Source organism: Notolepis coatsorum, assembly GCF_963971535.1.
Source record: "Notolepis coatsorum genome assembly, chromosome: 1".
Taxonomy (NCBI): domain Eukaryota; kingdom Metazoa; phylum Chordata; class Actinopteri; order Aulopiformes; family Paralepididae; genus Notolepis; species Notolepis coatsorum.
This window is the reverse complement of record NC_140165.1, coordinates 242,296,472-242,316,623: the sequence shown is the minus strand read 5'-3', so window position 1 is coordinate 242,316,623 and position 20,152 is coordinate 242,296,472. Positions and strand designations below refer to the sequence as shown.

General features: G+C 42.8%; 1 protein-coding gene across 1 annotated transcript; it reads right to left on the bottom strand.

The window, feature by feature from the left end:
- Positions 1–6,152: 6,152 nt before the first annotated feature.
- Positions 6,153–19,413, bottom strand: LOC311232645 (dehydrogenase/reductase SDR family member 13-like). The gene is made up of 5 exons (XM_084319503.1): positions 19,246–19,413; positions 18,396–18,514; positions 14,111–14,234; positions 10,072–10,398; positions 6,153–7,231 (listed from the first exon to the last, which is right to left on the bottom strand). Exons 1-5 carry the CDS (start codon positions 19,370–19,372, stop codon positions 6,966–6,968), a joined length of 963 nt encoding a protein of 320 aa, XP_084175629.1. The 5' UTR covers positions 19,373–19,413; the 3' UTR covers positions 6,153–6,965.
- Positions 19,414–20,152: the final 739 nt, after the last annotated feature.

Here is a 20,152-nt window from a genome sequence, read left to right as displayed (position 1 = left end):
ATGGTATCGAACATCGATACCCTCCAAGGTATCGCATCAAAGCTCGAAATTCCAGTATCGTGACAACACCAATACATAGTACAGAAAATACATAGGAGGACATTGAGAAGCACTTATGTTCTAGCTAAGCATTCCAAAAAGGGACCCCATATCATTTCAAATTTGTTCAAGGTCTCAGACCTACTGTGACGGATGCTTTCCAGCTGCAGAGAGGAGACCATCTCAGTGAGCCATCTTTTAAAACTTGGAGACGACGTGTCTTTCCATTCCTTAAGGATAATTCTTTTGGCCACAGCCATGCCAAACATCAGGGCCTCCTGCTCATTGTAAGGTAATTCCGCAGTGTTAGCTGAACAGCCGAGTAGAGCTAGAAGGCAGTCTGGGGCAATCTCTCTTTTATACGCCTTGGTGTACCAGTCAAAAATGTCTACCCAGTACTTAAATAGCTTGGGACAAAACCAAAACATATGTGAAAGATTACCCTCTGCGGACATGCAACGATCACAGAGAGGCGATACAGAGGGATAGATTCTATGCAGTTTGGTTTTAGAGTAATGTAGTCTGTGAATGACCTTAAACTGTATAAGTTGGACTCTGGCATTAATAGAACATTTATGTATCCTGCTAAGTCCCTCCTCCCACATCTCATCAGAGATTTCCATACTAAGCTCTGTGGACCATAGATCTTTAATGTGGTCGGAGGAAGCCATAGATTGGACCGAGAAATATGAAACAAAATCAGAGATCAGGTGTTTTGAAACTGGTGATCGGCTCATGAGATTATAAAACTGGTAATCAGCAGGACATGTCTCAAAGTCTGGGATATTACTGCGGACATAATTTCTAACCTGCAGGTAACAAAAGAAGTGTGAGCTTGTAAGATTAAACTTAGACTTAAGTTCGTTAAATGAGGCAAAGTGACGATCAACATATATTGATAGTGGCCAGTCCCTTTCCCTTCCATAGTGAAAAAACAATATCAGATTGACCAGGGGGGAAATTATGATTATCACATATTGGAGCATATGCCGAGGTTGAAGGTACTTTGAAAACCCTTTTGATTTGACTCAGTATTCTCAGTGAGTTCTGAAGGATAAAATTGTTGAGAGCCATCTTATTAACACTTTGATCGCCATGGTTAAATTCATAATTTACCATCCCTAGCCAGCTCTATTTGTCTATGGAGAAGTTCCCCTTCTTTGCAGGGCTATAACTTTTTAAATTGTATTGCTAAATTGACATTATTATGGCCCATTCAATCGGTGCCAGATAAAAAATGTCAACTGCACGTAGTTCTAGAAGTTACTACGTATGATCTGATGTTGACCGGATGGGCGGGGGGTCGTTTATAATTGCGTGGGCAACATTATATCACTCATCTAGTGTGGGTGATATGATCATTAGAGCAGTTAGTATAGAGGACATTAGAAAATAACGCTGAAGCGTTAATAGGCACGATTATACTTATAATAGCTCTTACCACCTAAACTGCACAGATTACAAGGTATAACCTTTATTGCCTATATTTATTGTAACATATAATATAACTGATAGGGCATACAGACCCTCATCTTTGATTACACTGCTTACCTGCTCATATTCTTATATTCAGAGTTTATTATATTGTTTATACTGCTTATCTTTACTATAGTTGTATTGTACTACATTTACATCTTTCTACTATTACCCTGCCCATACCTGTACCTCCCCTCCCCATGCTGCCCGAATGTCCCCAAGGAGATCAATAAAGGAATAACTTATCTTATAAGACCGCATTGAATAAACCAATCACAAGAAGATAATCAATTAAAAATTAAGTTTCTTTGGTGGCAGAGCGTCCAGCTCTGCTTCAGCCCTTTCAGTGTTAAAGTGCTTCAGCCCTTTCAGTGTTAAAGTGCTTCAGCCCTTTCAGTGTTAAAGTGCTTCAGCCCTTTCAGTGTTAAAGTGCTTCAGCTGTTTCAGTGTTAGTGCTTCAGCCCTTTCAGTGTTAAAGTGCTTCAGCTCTTTCAGTGTTAAAGTGATTCAGCCCTTTCAGTGTTAAAGTGCTTCAGCTCTGTCAGTGTTAAAGTGCTTCAGCCATTTCAGTGTTAAAGTGCTTCAGCTCTGTCTGTGTTAAAGTGCTTCAGCCCTTTCAGTGTTAAAGTGCTTCAGCTCTGTCCGTGTAAAAGTGCTTCAGCCCTTTCAGTGTTAAAGTGCTTCAGCCCTTTCAGTGTTAAAGTGCTTCAGCCCTTTCAGGGTGCTTTCTCACTCACCATCGGGGTCGAATCAGCTCCGTTCCGTCTCGTTCCGTCTTTGGGTGCGAACTCCCCCCCCCCCTCTCCCCCCTCTAGTTTGTGTACACACTTCAGTCTTGGTTCGCTCCGGGTTGTTTACGGTTTGCGTTTTGAGCGTGTAAGCTTGCCGTAGGCGATGATGTCACGCTCGAACGTCAACAAAGGAAGGAAGAGTGGAGCACACGGTGGTGGAGACTGGATGCTGATATAAAAGAAACAAATAACCAATAAATATGAAGTTATATTTGAACCTCTGTTGTCAAGCCTTGTCAATATAACCCACCCCCTTTTCTCACGAATGGAACTGGTGTTGTGGAGTCCGCTTTTGAGCGGTTTCCAGGGCTAACGCTAAGCTAACGGCTAACGCTAGTTAGCTTAGTCTATTACTAGTAACATTTCTCGCATCAATTATATTGAATGTCATTGATCTACCGGTCGATCACGGCCGACTGGTTGGGCACCACTGGTCTATAGAAATAAATGCATTTGAACAAGAAAGTATAGTAGACATAGCAATGGCAAACGCTAACGCTAAGCTAACGGCTAACGCTAGTTAGCTTAGCCTATTACTAGTAACATTGCTCGCATCAATTATATTGAATGTCATTGATCTACCGGTCGATCACGGCCGACTGGTTGGGCACCACTGGTCTAATAGAAATAAATGCATTCGAACAAGAAACCATTGTATAGACATAGCAATGGCAAAAAGAATTGCCAGGCCTAATGCGAGCCAGGGAAGTGTTGTGCTTTGTAACGTGGCTTCATGTTTTCATCCACTGAGCTCAGCTGTGAGGCTCCACATGCTTGTTTGGTTGAGGTCTGAACTTGCAAATTGCCCATAAATATCGTTTTTGTGGGTATTGTCCAGTTGCTGTGTATTTGTATCTGCCCAAAATTCAAGCAAGCATGAAAGCATTACAGTAACGACGTTGTGTGTGTCACGCGCCCCGCTCCCACTAGCGCGCACCGAGACCACCTATTTCAGCGGTCCAGGTTTGGATCGAGTCAGCGTCCCGGGGGACGGAGGGAACGTTCTCAGTAGAATGAATGAATGAATGACACACCCTTTTCTGGTGCGATCCGGCGCTGATTCGACCCAGAATGGTGAGTGAGAAAGGGCTCTTAGTGTTAAAGTGCTTCAGCCCTTAGTGTTAAAGTGCTTCAGCCCTTTCAGTGTTAAAGTGCTTCAGCCCTTTCAGTGTTAAAGTGCTTCAGCTCTGTCAGTGTTAAAGTGCTTCAGCCCTTTCAGTGTTAAAGTGCTTCAGCCCTTTCAGTGTTAAAGTGCGTCAGCCCTTTCAGTGTTAAAGTGCTTCAGCCCTTTCAGTGTTAAAGTGCTTCAGCTCTGTCAGTGTTAAAGTGCTTCAGCCCTTTCAGTGTTAAAGTGCTTCAGCTCTGTCAGTGTTAAAGTGCTTCAGCTCTTTCAGTGTTAAAGTGCTTCAGCCCTTTCAGTGTTAAAGTGCTTCAGCCCTTTCAGTGTTAAAGTGCTTCAGCTGTTTCAGTGTTAGTGCTTCAGCCCTTTCAGTGTTAAAGTGCTTCAGCTCTTTCAGTGTTAAAGTGATTCAGCCCTTTCAGTGTTAAAGTGCTTCAGCTCTGTCAGTGTTAAAGTGCTTCAGCCATTTCAGTGTTAAAGTGCTTCAGCTCTGTCTGTGTTAAAGTGCTTCAGCCCTTTCAGTGTTAAAGTGCTTCAGCTCTGTCCGTGTAAAAGTGCTTCAGCCCTTTCAGTGTTAAAGTGCTTCAGCCCTTTCAGTGTTAAAGTGCTTCAGCCCTTTCAGGGTGCTTTCTCACTCACCATCGGGGTCGAATCAGCTCCGTTCCGTCTCGTTCCGTCTTTGGGTGCGAACTCCCCCCCCCCCTCTCCCCCCTCTAGTTTGTGTACACACTTCAGTCTTGGTTCGCTCCGGGTTGTTTACGGTTTGCGTTTTGAGCGTGTAAGCTTGCCGTAGGCGATGATGTCACGCTCGAACGTCAACAAAGGAAGGAAGAGTGGAGCACACGGTGGTGGAGACTGGATGCTGATATAAAAGAAACAAATAACCAATAAATATGAAGTTATATTTGAACCTCTGTTGTCAAGCCTTGTCAATATAACCCACCCCCTTTTCTCACGAATGGAACTGGTGTTGTGGAGTCCGCTTTTGAGCGGTTTCCAGGGCTAACGCTAAGCTAACGGCTAACGCTAGTTAGCTTAGTCTATTACTAGTAACATTTCTCGCATCAATTATATTGAATGTCATTGATCTACCGGTCGATCACGGCCGACTGGTTGGGCACCACTGGTCTATAGAAATAAATGCATTTGAACAAGAAAGTATAGTAGACATAGCAATGGCAAACGCTAACGCTAAGCTAACGGCTAACGCTAGTTAGCTTAGCCTATTACTAGTAACATTGCTCGCATCAATTATATTGAATGTCATTGATCTACCGGTCGATCACGGCCGACTGGTTGGGCACCACTGGTCTAATAGAAATAAATGCATTCGAACAAGAAACCAATGTATAGACATAGCAATGGCAAAAAGAATTGCCAGGCCTAATGCGAGCCAGGGAAGTGTTGTGCTTTGTAACGTGGCTTCATGTTTTCATCCACTGAGCTCAGCTGTGAGGCTCCACATGCTTGTTTGGTTGAGGTCTGAACTTGCAAATTGCCCATAAATATCGTTTTTGTGGGTATTGTCCAGTTGCTGTGTATTTGTATCTGCCCAAAATTCAAGCAAGCATGAAAGCATTACAGTAACGACGTTGTGTGTGTCACGCGCCCCGCTCCCACTAGCGCGCACCGAGACCACCTATTTCAGCGGTCCAGGTTTGGATCGAGTCAGCGTCCCGGGGGACGGAGGGAACGTTCTCAGTAGAATGAATGAATGAATGACACACCCTTTTCTGGTGCGATCCGGCGCTGATTCGACCCAGAATGGTGAGTGAGAAAGGGCTCTTAGTGTTAAAGTGCTTCAGCCCTTAGTGTTAAAGTGCTTCAGCCCTTTCAGTGTTAAAGTGCTTCAGCCCTTTCAGTGTTAAAGTGCTTCAGCTCTGTCAGTGTTAAAGTGCTTCAGCCCTTTCAGTGTTAAAGTGCTTCAGCCCTTTCAGTGTTAAAGTGCGTCAGCCCTTTCAGTGTTAAAGTGCTTCAGCCCTTTCAGTGTTAAAGTGCTTCAGCTCTGTCAGTGTTAAAGTGCTTCAGCCCTTTCAGTGTTAAAGTGCTTCAGCTCTGTCAGTGTTAAAGTGCTTCAGCTCTTTCAGTGTTAAAGTGCTTCAGCCCTTTCAGTGTTAAAGTGCTTCAGCCCTTTCAGTGTTAAAGTGCTTCAGCCCTTTCAGTGTTAAAGTGCTTCAGCCCTTTCAGTGTTAAAGTGCTTCAGCCCTTTCCGTGTTAAAGTGCTTCAGCCCTTTCCGTGTTAAAGTGCTTCAGCCCTTTCAGTGTTAAAGTGCTTCAGCCCTTTCAGTGTTAAAGTGCTTCAGCCCTTTCAGTGTTAAAGTGCTTCAGCCCTTTCCGTGTTAAAGTGCTTCAGCTCTTTCAGTGTTAAAGTGCTTCAGCTCTGTCTGTGTTAAAGTGCTTCAGCTCTTTCAGTGTTAAAGTGCTTCAGCTTTTTCAGTGTTAAAGTGCTTCAGCCCTTTCAGTGTTAAAGTGCTTCAGCTCTGTCAGTGTACATTTGTGGGAAATATAAAACGCAAGTAAACATGAATGGAATCTGGTATGTCAGGTTTTCTTTTAGTGAAAATGAATTGTTTAAATGCAGCAATCGATCAACAGAATCATCGCTGGATGAATCAATTTAATGAATGAATGAAGTTTATTTTTCGGTCTTGTTTACAGACAAATCAAACACACCTGTGTGGACTTGCAATTTTTTTTAATTCAAATAAAAAAATCACAAATGTACATATTCAAGGCAAGCTCAATGTCCGGCCCATGGGGACATTAACGTGTTGTCAGGCCTTACAAATAAATTTGATTTGTAAAAATATCATTTAAATAAAGTATAAATAACTTGGGTCCCAATACGGAACCCTGTGGAACACCACAAGTTACTCTTCTAAGATGTGATTTTGTATTATTAATGTTTACATATTGAAACCTATTATTTAAATAACTTCTTAACCAATGATGAGTGACAACTCTTATTCCATACCGTTCCATTTTTTGTAAAAGCAGGGAATGATCAATTGTGTCAAATGCTTTATGTAAGTCAATAAATACACCTATTGAGTTATTGATTAATAATTGTTAGTAGCAGCTCTAGTAACACGTCAGGGCAACAGAACATTGATTACTTGGCTACTTGATTAAATTAAATGGAAACATTTTGATATCGCAATAGCTGCAACCTTCTTGTGATAGGCCACTCCCATAGACACACCCCTTTTAGACAACTGGCATGAAAATACACACACACACACACCTTCACACATACACACACACACTTGACCTCCATGCAAAATGTCAGCCTCCGAGTGAAACCTGTGGCCGCTAGAGAGTGGGTAAATATTTGTGGATCAACCGATTGAGCGACCGACCCATAGAGCTGCTGGTCGCAGCTAGAAATGTCTGCCCCATGCCTCCAGCCATTTTCTTTCCCACTTCATAAAAACAAAACAAAACACTATTTCAGCCCAATTCAAATATCTTAGGTATGAATATATTACATTACATTACAAATACACCGCTCAGAAAAGTACAGGTTTTTCCCTACAAAGTCACTTTGAAGCCAGTCCGCTCAGTCTCTCGCTCACTTCCCACAGCTTCTTGGCCACGGCGTCATCCTTGGCTTTGGGATGGACGTCCCTCGCGGTGCAGTTGGAGAAGTAGCGCCCGCTGAGGTCCTCGATGCCCCCCTTTACGGCACAGTGCAGGGTGGTCTGGGCCCCCTCCACGCTGTCCTTGAAGAAGAAGGAGGAGATGGGCTTCGTGAGCCTCCTGAACGTCTTGGTGCTGTACCGGCCCAGTTCAGTCTTGATGACCCCTGCACGTGAGAACAACATCCCATTAGGAATTATAATATATTAAAATATTGTATAATATTGTATACCAATATAATATAGTGTAGTATAAATAGTATGATTTAGTTATAGTATAATACTATTAAAATTATGCAATTGTATAATATAGAATAATACATTATATAATAATGTAACAGTGTACTATAAATATATAGATAAATGTGTGGGTGTGTGTATAAATGAATGTAAATATGCAATTTAACTGTTAGATACACAAAATGTATTTATTTATGTTAATTTAATTGTGTTTTTTTTTCATTTCTGCTAAATAAGTATGTACATTTTGTTTGGTTTGGTAAACATTACACTATGAACAGTCTATCCGTGTACTGTATGTGTGTAGGGGCAGGTACAATAAGAGTTTTCTTCTTCCTGTTCCTTGCCATGGAATTTATTGGATCATATTAAGTGAACTATATGTACTGAAGACACTGTTGGACTGTAACAATTCCATGTACAAATAAAAATTAATTACTAAACAATGCAAACAATCAATGTATTTTAAGTTAGATACTATATCTGGACAGTGGCTCAAGAGGTAGAGCGGCCGTCTGGTCGTCGGAAAGGCTCCCGGTTCGATTTTCCGCTCCTCCCGGGCAGCGTGTCGAAGTGTCCTTGAGCAAGACACTTAACCCCTAACTGCTCCCGATGAGCAGGTTGGCACCTTGCATGGTTGGTTGCCTCTGCCATCAGTGTGTGAATGAACAAAAATTGTAAAGCGCTTTGTGTTGTGAAGGATCAGATTAAACCGAATATATATATTTATTTGTGGATATATATTTAATAGTATTTGTATATCGTTTGATATCCCCTGTATATTCCTTGTACATATACACTGAATATCCCTTTAGTCTACTAACAGCCCATAATAGTTTCATTCTACCATTGGACGAGAACCTGGCACCAGCAGCCAAGCCCCTTGGTTCAAGTTCAATCGTGCCGACGAACATGTCGTTACAAGCCCGGTTCCGCGTAGGAATACGTCTGGCGAAATACGAATGGTACTATTTGTTCACAGCGCATATATATATGGCGCAAGTAAAGTAGAACTTTTTTTAGTCCATTAGTCCTTTACCCTCCAACCTAGTAACAGACGTGAAGCCTCACCCACGACGCACGTGTGGTGCAGTATGGCCTACTTGGCCTCAGAATAGGCATTGAGACATCGTGTGGATTAATAGTTGAATTGTCATAGTTTGGCACTATACCGTCGAGTGGGACGTATTTCTATTAAGTTAATAATAGTCTATTATGTATGGTGCATCGTTCGGTTAGAGTTATAAAGTGAGCAGTACCCCCATCGTTCCTGACGTTATCTGGAGTCTTAACCAGGCTGGGCAGACCACGTGTGGTGCTTGCATCCGAGGAGCTCTGGGCCAGGACGAGTGGACCTGTACATTGGATTACTTTACCCGGACGACGGCGAGCCCTCCACGGCTTGGATTATCTACGTGCTTTGGGTGCTTTGATTATGCCATGGATAACGGCCAACACTGCTGAGTGTTGGAACTACCCCCCCGAGAGGAGTCCAGGTGAGACGGCGCTCTACCCCGAGTGAGGTCGCTTCACGTCTCTTCGTTGTGGACCGGCAGCTACCGTCTACGAGAGGGCCCAGCTGTATTCATCTGCGGACCGAGGTTCTGTGGGCACCGTGTTCAGCACTCTGAATTCTCCCAAGAAATCGTCGGCCAGATGGGATATCGCCAGCGGCTCTCCTAACCCCCCCTCCTACTGTCTTACAAACAGCGGGACCCCCCCTTTAGTGTATCCAGCTATAATCATTTAAGTACCATCGCTATAGTTCCCTAAAGAACCAGGTTGTATACTTGCTCCCTGCGTAACCAGAGATTGGACATTCAATGTTGATTTACCTACGAATACTCATTTGCCTTACAAGTGCATTTCAAATCATAAATGTCATTAAGTGAACGTTGTATATACCCTTTGCTATATAAAATATTCGATTTATACATTTGTGTGGACTTCGTTTCATCAGGTGGGAAAGTGTTCATCATATCTATATCATGTACTGGATGGCCAGAAGTTAAAGTACAAGCGGTAGTGGTTTAATGATACCATACTTATCAATACAGTCAGGGAATTGTACCCCTCAGTTACACTTTGGATAAAATCTGTTATATAAATGCACCGTTTACCATTTAGATCCATATCCTACATCTATATTTGTACATATCCCTCACCTACTCGCTGCTGGCCAGTATGACTTACTACCATAGTGTATTTATACCTGTATCACTGTACATATTAATACTACAACTCTGTACATACATCTGATTAGCACTATTACTCAGTAGTACTCATTTATATATTTTATATCCAGTTTAATCACCTGTACATTGTATATTACTATTGCACATTACTGTTAATTTGCCAAACTTCTTTTTACATTTCAATCTAATTGAATCTTGTGTATTTCAACAAGGTATTTTAGTGAAGTATTGTATACTACAATACTTGATTTCAAAACAGCCTTGTCTGTAGAAATGGTAAATGGTGCATTTATATATCTCCTTAATCCAAAGCGCTTTACAATTTGTTCCTCACATTCACCCATTCACGGCAACCATGCAAAGTGCCAACCTGCTCATCGGGAGCAATTAGGGGTTAAGTGTCTTGCTCAAGGACAGTCCGACACGCTGCCCGGGAGGAGCGGGAGGAGCAGGAATCTAACCGGGAACCTCCCGATTACCAGACGGCCGCTCTATACCTCCTGACTGAGCGACTGTCGCGGAAGTGTTCAGGAATATTCCTTAATAATGCCTCGCTGTGGAGCGTCCCTGACCTGGATGGAGGCTGTAGCAGGTGACGCCGGTGCCCTGCAGCCTATTGGCCAGCTCGTGAGTGAAGAGGACGTTACACAGCTTGCTGTCACAGTAGGCCATAAAGACGGCCAGGTACGAGCCGCCCGCCTGCAGCGCGCCGTGACGTTTCAGGCAGTTGAAGTCGACGCTCCCGAACCGATAACAGACGGACGCCACGTTGACCACCCGGCTGGGGACGCACTCCTTCAGCCTGTCCAGCAGCAGGTTGGTCAGCAGGAAGTGACCGAGGTGGTTGACGCCGAACATCATCCCTAGGCCGTCCTCCGTTCTGCCGTGCATGTAGACCCCTGAAACGGAAGAGAGAGAGAGAGAGAGAGAGAGAGAGAGAGAGAGAGAGAGAGAGAGAGAGAGAGAGAGAAAAGCTCAAACGTCACCTCTAAAGCTTCCAAACCTCCGATCCAAGCAAACATCCAACCAACCAAATCCCTGAATTACTTTTTTCTTTTTTGGTGTTGCGTCGCCTGTGGAAACTCTTGTTGCTGGGCTGAAGAAGCTACCAGCAGAAGAAGCTGGTAGCTATGTGCTGAACAGCAGAAGAAGCTGGTAGCTATGTGCTGAACAGCAGAAGAAGCTGGTAGCTATGTGCTGAACAGCAGAAGAAGCTGGTAGCTATGTGCTGAACAGCAGAAGAAGCTGGTAGCTATGTGCTGAACAGCAGAAGAAGTTGGTAGCTATGTGCTGAACAGCAGAAGAAGCTGGTAGCTATGTGCTGAACAGCCACTATGACAATGTGCCAGCGCCATCATGTGTTAAAACAAAGCATAGGGGCAGGTTAGAAACAGACTCATCATTGTCTAATACGTGATTGCCCTGTCCTCTGTTCCACTGTGTGTGTGTGTGTGTGTGTGTGTGTGTGTGTGTGTGTGTGTGTGTGTGTGTGTGTGTGTGTGTGTGTGTGTGTGTGTGTGTGTGTGTGTGTGTGTGTGTGTGTGTAGGTGTGTGTGTGTGTGTGTGTGTGTGTGTGTGTGTGTGTGTGTGTGTGTGTAGGCGCGTGTGTGTGTGTGTGTGTGTAGGCGCATGTGCGTGTGTGTGTGTGTGTGTGTGTGTGTGTGTGTGTGTGTGTGTGTGTGTGTGTGTGTGTGTAGGCTTGCGTGCGTGTGTTTTCATGTTCAACGTTAAACTGTTGCGCAACCTTATGCACTGTACTGTAAATAGAAAAACGTATTTGGAACTTACCCTTGTGTTTGCTATTTTATTGAAATTATATTTTTAAGTTGCGAATAGATTTCTCTCTTGCTAAATATTTTTGCCCCCGTCTGGAGTCGGACCCCCCCCCCCCCCCCCCCTGGTTGCGACTCAGCACCATCTTGTTTGAAAATCAAACACATTACCACTTCAAACAATAATACCATTTAATTGGTTCTTTGTTGCAAGTGTATCATTAAAGGAGAATACCGCCCATTTTAAGAATTCACATAATGTTCTTCCTGTGCCCCAGGACAGTTCAGTCAGTATTTGTGAACTCACACCACTCTCTCCTAAAGCTAGAAATCAGAGAGAGAACCCTCCAATCAGTGATGTCACTGGGATGTAAAATCTGGGGCTGCTCCATAGTCCTGACTGTGGTTGTTTCAGCTGTCCTGAATGTGGTGGTTTCAGCTGTCCTGACTGTGATGGTTTCAGCTGTCCTGACTGTGATGGTTTCAGCTGTCCTGACTGTGATGGTTTCAGCTGTCCTGACTGTGGTTGTTTCAGCTGTCCTGACTGTGATGGTTTCAGCTGTCCTGACTGTGGTTGTTTCAGCTGTCCTGACTGTGATGGTCTCAGCTGTCCTGAATGTGATGGTTTCAGCTGTCCTGACTGTGATGGTTTCAGCTGTCCTGACTGTGATGGTCTCAGCTGTCCTGACTGTGATGGTTTCAGCTGTCCTGACTGTGATGGTTTCGGCTCCTGACTGTGGTGGTTTCAGCTGTCCTGAATGTGATGGTTTCAGCTGTCCTGACTGTGGTGGGAGGTTTGTTCCACCATCGTGGATGTTGGAATACTTTGCCTATTTTTTCCTTGCGTGACAATTCCTGCAACGTGTTCTTTGACTATTTCTCAAAATGAGAAGTCCAAACCAAACTTCTCCTCCCCGATCCCTGGAGAACTTCATGCCATCTGTCGGGGACAAATCTGTCTCCCGGCCAAGACATGGCGAGATCTTATGACGCTATGATGACCTAATCTGACACAGTGACCGTTGTGAAAAACCAAAATATTGTGCAGTCAGATCCTGGAATTAGATGCTAGTTGTAAAGGGTAGCAAACGAGATAATGATAATGGCTAATTAGCGGTTTATGGAACCATGAATACCATAAATTCTGCAATGTCCAAATTACAACACTGGGTACAGTATAAATTGCTCTCTATTGTGTTACAACACTGCTGAGACTAGGGGTGGGGGAAACAAATCGATAAAGCAATACATTGTGAGATATTATATTGATACAGTTACACCAAGTAGCGATATTATTTTGTATAATTTTTTTATCTTATTAGATAGAGCAGATGATGTATTTTTATTGCAGATGGTAACAAAGTTTTCCATTGGGGACATAAATAATAGTTAATAATAATCAAGTTGTAATCAGTGTGTTAAAGAGATGCTATGCAATTGGTTGTACATTGTTTCATGTAGACTTGGCCAGTTTGTGATGCACACTAAATAATCTGATAAGCTTCTCATGTCGATTCTGTGAATAAATACATAATTCCTGCTTTTTGCCTTTTTATGGGTATTTCTTCTCCTTCAGTTACACGGATATCATGGCGTATCGTAGATGAAATCTCTTGCAATATATAGATTTATCGCAGACATCGTGGTTTCAGCTGTCCTGACTGTGATGGTTTCAGCTGTCCTGACTGTGATGGTCTCAGCTGTCCTGAATGTGGTGGTTTCAGCTGTCCTGACTGTGGTGGTTTCAGCTGTCCTGAATGTGATGGTTTCAGCTGTCCTGACTGTGATGGTCTCAGCTGTCCTGACTGTGATGGTTTCAGCTGTCCTGACTGTGATGGTTTCGGCTCCTGACTGTGGTGGTTTCAGCTGTCCTGAATGTGATGGTTTCAGCTGTCCTGACTGTGGTGGGAGGTTTGTTCCACCATCGTGGATGTTGGAATACTTTGCCTATTTTTTCCTTGCGTGACAATTCCTGCAACGTGTTCTTTGACTATTTCTCAAAATGAGAAGTCCAAACCAAACTTCTCCTCCCCGATCCCTGGAGAACTTCATGCCATCTGTCGGGGACAAATCTGTCTCCCGGCCAAGACATGGCGAGATCTTATGACGCTATGATGACCTAATCTGACACAGTGACCGTTGTGAAAAACCAAAATATTGTGCAGTCAGATCCTGGAATTAGATGCTAGTTGTAAAGGGTAGCAAACGAGATAATGATAATGGCTAATTAGCGGTTTATGGAACCATGAATACCATAAATTCCAAATGTCCAAATTACAACACTGGGTACAGTATAAATTGCTCTCTATTGTGTTACAACACTGCTGAGACTAGGGGTGGGGGAAACAAATCGATAAAGCAATACATTGTGAGATATTATATTGATACAGTTACACCAAGTAGCGATATTATTTTGTATAATTTTTTTATCTTATTAGATAGAGCAGATGATGTATTTTTATTGCAGATGGTAACAAAGTTTTCCATTGGGGACATAAATAATAGTTAATAATAATCAAGTTGTAATCAGTGTGTTAAAGAGATGCTATGCAATTGGTTGTACATTGTTTCATGTAGACTTGGCCAGTTTGTGATGCACACTAAATAATCTGATAAGCTTCTCATGTCGATTCTGTGAATAAATACATAATTCCTGCTTTTTGCCTTTTTATGGGTATTTCTTCTCCTTCAGTTACACGGATATCATGGCGTATCGTAGATGAAATCTCTTGCAATATATAGATTTATCGCAGACATCGTGCATCGTGATATTATCGCTATCGAGGGCCAAATATCAGTATGGTATCGTGAGTTAGAGTTACCTCTAGTTGGGACTAACCTGCGTTGTTGATGAGCCGATCCAGCCTGGGCTCTGTCTTCAGGAACTTCTCAGCGAAGGAGCGGACAGACTTCAGACTCCCCAGGTCCAGATGCATGAACACCACCTGGTCGCTCCCACTCTCCTGCGAAGGAAACAGTCAGGGTGTGAACCATGGGGGGGAGCCAGGGAGCCATAGCTCCCCTTAATCAGCTCCCCTGAAAACATGATTTGTGAAATTTTGGGGGGTCTCTAAAATACTGACAATAAATGCTATTTTTGGGGGCAAGATTAACCAGTCCGTTTTTTCTCAATCTGTGATTGACAATCTCACAAAGCGAATGCCAGAATCAGACCTCCTCCATGCTGAAACCCCTCGACAAGCGATTTTGGCCACAGGACCGCAACACACTGATCCTGTATGGCGTGTGTGGTTCTGTAACGTTACTCATACCTATAGTTACTCATTTTACCAATATGTAAAATGTCCAACTAGAGGGGGAAACACTCTTGACCATGTATATTCCAACATTAAACATGCATACAGAGCCATAAGCACAGACTAAAGACAGTGCCTAATTGCCTCTATGAATGGAATGTAACACATTTCATTCACAAGTTTTGTGTGAATGTATCTGAGAACGTATTTGAACATAGGGCTGGGCGATATGGCCAAAAATGATATTGCGATAACGATATCGATAACAATATCATATAACTCGATATCGATAATTATCAATATTGTTATAAGTATATACAAAAAATATATATATATATTTTTTTTTTAACAACAGATGTATGTTTATTTTGCAGCAATTCTTTATCTTTAGTGTTACATCCCCTCACACTCCAGTTCTCAGGCTGCAGCTGGTTTGAAAGCGAAAGTAAACCGGTTTCTCTGCTGGCTGTGGCTCCAGGGGAGTTGAACAGTTCTGGCTCTGCTAGTTTATTTTCTATCTTTTGGCGCTTTTTTGGTGGACAAACCACCGCACATGTGCACCGTGACTCGTGACTGGAGACAAGCTCTGCTAGCACACATAGCCTACTGTGTACAGACGGTTTCAAACTGTATTTAAAATGTTCTCCGATTTTTCTCTGTTTTCTCCCCGTCCCAATTTTAGTCGTTGTGCCAATTGCCCCCCTCCCCTACCTGTTTGTTGTGCACATGTTCTCCTACTGGTCGGTACAAGGGAACCCTGAAGTCACGCGCGGCGACAGCCAGTGACTCTTTTTCCACCTGGCAGCGAGGACTCTCATTGGTGAAGTGTAACGCGTGGGTGGGAGGTCACGCTGCCTTCATCAAGTCCTGCCTCCGCTGAGCAAGCGCCCAGACCTGACCTGTAGGCGTCGCTGTCCACAACGGCAGATTCCCACCTGTGACTTCCCTCCCCCTAACCCAGCCAAACGGGTTAGTATAGCGATCAGCCCAAACCAAGGCAATGCTGACTCCGGGAGTCGAGACCGCAGCCTCTTGCATTGGTGACGAGCGCAATCTCCGCTACACCACCTGACCGCCTTAAACTGTATTTTAAATTAGAAAGCAAACAAAAAAATGGACAAGAGAAAAATAAATCTCAATTTGGTCAGTATTGTCATTTGGACAAGCAAAGCCATTACTTTAAGTTGCAGGCAAGAAAGACAAGTCCCTTTTTTTTTTTTTTTTGTATCTCTCTTTCTCCGATTTTTTTTCTCTGTTTTCTCCCTGTCCCAATTTAGTTGTTGTGCCAATTCCCCCCCCCCTCCCCTACCTGGTTGTTGTGCGCATGTTTTCCTACTGGTCGGTACAAGGGAACCCTGAAGTATCCGCACGCTTCCTCCGACACGTGCAGCGACAGCCAGTGGCTCTCTTCTCACCTGGCAGCGAGGGCTCTCATTGGTGAAGTGTAACGCGTGGGAGGTCACGCTGCCTTCCTCAAGTTCTGCCTCCGCTGAGCAAGCGCCCAGACCTGTAGGCGTCGCTGTCCACAACGCCAGATTCCCACCTGTGACTTCCATCCCCCTAACCCAGCCAAATGGGTTAGTATAGCGATCAGCCCAAACCAAGGCAATGCTGACTCCGGGAGTCGAGACCGCAGCCTCTTGCATTGGTGACGAGCGCAATCTCCGCTACACCACCTGACCGCCTTAAACTGTATTTTAAATTAGAAAGCAAACAAAAAAATGGACAAGAGAAAAATAAATCTCAATTTGGTCAGTATTGTCATTTGGACAAGCAAAGCCATTACTTTAAGTTGCAGGCAAGAAAGACAAGTCCCTTTTTTTTTTTTTTTTTTTTATCTCTCTTTCTCCGATTTTTTTTCTCTGTTTTCTCCCTGTCCCAATTTAGTTGTTGTGCCTCCTACTGGTCGGTACAAGGGAACCCTGAAGTCACGCGCGGCGACAGCCAGTGACTCTTTTTCGAATCATTAAAAAAATATACCAACTGGAATATGTTGTTTCTTTACACATATGTTGGATTATGTACAAATCTAATCATGACATTTAAGACATGCATGACATACATATATATATATCTCTGACTCTGAGCACCTGAAGACTGTGCTATTAAACCAGGAAGTGCAGCACTATGTCAGCAGAGGCGAGCCTCCACTACTGCAGTGCAACACACAACTAATATAATTTAATGTTTCTGTATAGGATTTTGTGTTTCTCTTTTATTACTTGTGCTTTTATTACTGCACCTTAAGCTTGAGTCCCAAATCTCGTTGTATGCAAATATAATGACAATAAATAAAGTACAATCTAATCTAATCTAATCTATAGCCTATGTCTACTTTACACAGTAATGTCCTCCCTGTGAGGCACGTGCAGCGCCGCTGACCCCCCCCCCCCCCCCCCCCCCTCCAAAAGAGCTCCCCCGAAGACCATGGTATGGTTCGCACACTGGAAACAGTTACCCTTTCGCTGTCGCCCATCCAAGATAATACTGCTGGTCTGTATCGCCGGTGAGATGTAAAATCATATCGGACAGAGTACTAAAAATCCCATACTGTTTGCTATGATACCCCTAGGGCTGACCTTCGAAGCTTCTTTTGGCAATCGAAGCTTCGGGGCTGAGCTTCGATTTTAATTCGAAGCTTCGATTTTTTTAATTTTTTTTATTTTTTTTTCTTATGTTGTGGGACTTGTACAGCACTTTGGTAAACTTTGTTGTTTTTAAATGTGCTCTATAAATAAAGTGGATTGGATTAATGAATTAAGTAGCCCCTTTCGTGACTGTGATGCAGCCAACAAGGTTTCACTCGGCTGTGTGATTTAATTCAAGGTGGATCGCTGTTGTCGTTTGAACAACTTCAGATTTCATGGGAACTACCAATCCCCCAAATCAAGAATGTTTAAGATGAATGAAGTAAGATTTTGATTATTTGAAATATGGCCTGTGTAGACTAAACTATGCACAGAATTATGTCAGTCTACTCTACAAGGTCCGGATTCTACATGGTCCGGCAATGTAGACCTTGTAGACTCCACTACAGACCAATTATCAGTGAATGTTCATGCATTTTTATGAAGGGCTACTTCCACAAAAAAACAAAGAACTCACCAAAACATCTCAGTAGCACCTTATCTAAATGTTCTATTTCATATATGGAGATTCATATTTATTTATGTATTGCATGCATTTCTACATTTTATTTCCTATTTTGTTTATTCATCCCAGTATCTTTCTTTCTTATGTGTGGAATTCTACAAGGCATGTAGGTGTATATGTGTTTGAGGATGATATCCTTCAAACAGGCAATAGTGATGATATAATTTGGGCAGTGCTGAGCTGGGTTACTTTCCTCCAGTGTATTTGTCCCCCGGCCCCACCCAATGGCCCCATGCACACACACACACACACACACACACACACACACACACACACACACACACACACACAAATCGAAGTAAAAAAAAATTTTCTGAAAAAATATTTTATTAATTTCTTTTTTAAACTTCGATTTTTTTTTAATGTTCGAAGCTTGTGCCATCGAACGAAGCTTCGAAGTATTTAAGACAGCCTAACCCCTCTAGCTCATGGAATGAACTTCAACAGTCCTTAAAGCTTGAGATTCTCCCCTCTGTTGCAGAATTTAAAACCTTGATCTCCAACCTTTGTCAATCAAGTTGTACATGTTTTAATTGATTGTTATCCTTACTTGTCTTATTGTTGTGATTTTATATGCTGTGTGATTTTATATGCCATTTTTATTATTTTTTGCTTAACTCTGTACATGTAGACTCGACGTGACTGTAAATGAGGGAAACCTCAGTTGCCTCTCGTCTCGAGTTTAAATAAATGTTTGAAAATGAAAATACACACCATCTTGACTTCAGTGACAGCAAGTTCACCTCTACTCCAGCTGCGACAGGCCATAATGACCCTGGCCCCTCTCTTAGCCAGGTCTATGGCTGTCTCCTTCCCAATGCCTGTGTTGCTGCCTATAGGGTTGAAAAGTAAAATAAATACAAACATGGTCACCAATATATAAAACGTGGTCACCAATATATATTTTTGTGTTTTATTACACATATATGTACATACTTACCAACTGTTTCGTCTGTTTCTATAGCACCACTACTATCACCGACATCTAAGAAGGGAGATCCCCCCTTGAACGGCCCTTCTAAGGTTTCTCTCCTCCACATTGCTTGTGGTGCATGTTTTCCCTATTGCTAGGTTTTTAGTGAGTTTTTCCTTACCTTCGTGTGGGGTATGTCTGGGAGTGTTGCATTTATTTATTTTACATTTTATTTTGGATTTCAGGTGTTTTTTGTTTTGTTCTTGATTGTGATGTTTCTTGACTTGTTTAAAGAAGACGTGTAGGGCCCATGGGGACATTAACGTGTGTTGCCACTGAGGCCTTACAAATACATTTGATTTGATTTGATATTTACACATATTGATTTCCCATACAATTCCAAAGCAATACATACGGTTTCACAATGACATCATCACTCTATATGCTATAGTTGTATTATTAATAGCACTGCTATGACTGTGTATCATGGGTATTTTTAGGGAAGTCATCCACTTCCATGTATAGTCATAATGGGTATAGTCACGTATGAGAGTGTGCCATCTATTCCTGTCCAAGTTCAATCCAATGCCTGGAAAATGGTTATCCATCAAGTTTGGCCGCCAAAAGAGTAAAACCAGTTAAATGACTTACCAGTGATGATGACAGTCTTCCCGTGGAGCTTGGCGTTGCTCTTGCATTGTTTTCCCTCCACCGCAAAATGACGAAAAATATACGAAAACACCACAAGTAAAACCACAACCAGCAGAAAGGCGGGCATCGTCACCGGTCAGTGTTTCTCAATGTGAGGAAATAAAATAATATCGGCCGAGGAAAGGCCGGCTACTTATGCGCTCGGGGGAAACATGAACACACCCCTTTCCATGAACACACCCCTCCATGTACACACACCTTTCCGGGCTGTTTACATTCCACAGACCACTGCACTTTCGCGTTACTAGCAGAGTCATAGAATATTAGGAGCTCGTGATGGGGAGGGGGGAGGGGATAAAATGAATTAATGTTGATTAGAGCCTTGATTGATGTAAGTGGTTGTAGCTACGGCTAAGTCGTATTCATTCATACATGTTATTAAATATAATACAGTGAATATAATATAAAATAATATAATAAATTATAAATATATATATTACAAAAATAATAAAATATAATAAAATGAACGAATCAACATTCATACATTGTACCCCCCCCCCCCCCCCCCCCCCCCGCTAGGGGCAGAGTGGTGGGGACATAGGCCCTTAGGAGAGCTGGGGACATAGCGCTGAGTGGTGGGGGGCTGAGAGCTGGGGACATAGGCCTTAATGGTTGGTTCATGTGGTCAAACCTGTTAAAAAAAACAGGTTCCGCTTATTTGTTTGTTTGTAATCCTCCCAGACCTTTCTCTCACCTACTGGCAGGGGGGATGTAGGTGACCAGAAGGATCAAATCAAATCAAATCAAATCAAATTTATTTATAAGGCCCGACAACACACGTTAATGTCCCCATGGGCCGTACAGGTCTTCTTTAAACAAGTCAAGAAGAAAACATAACAATAAGTCA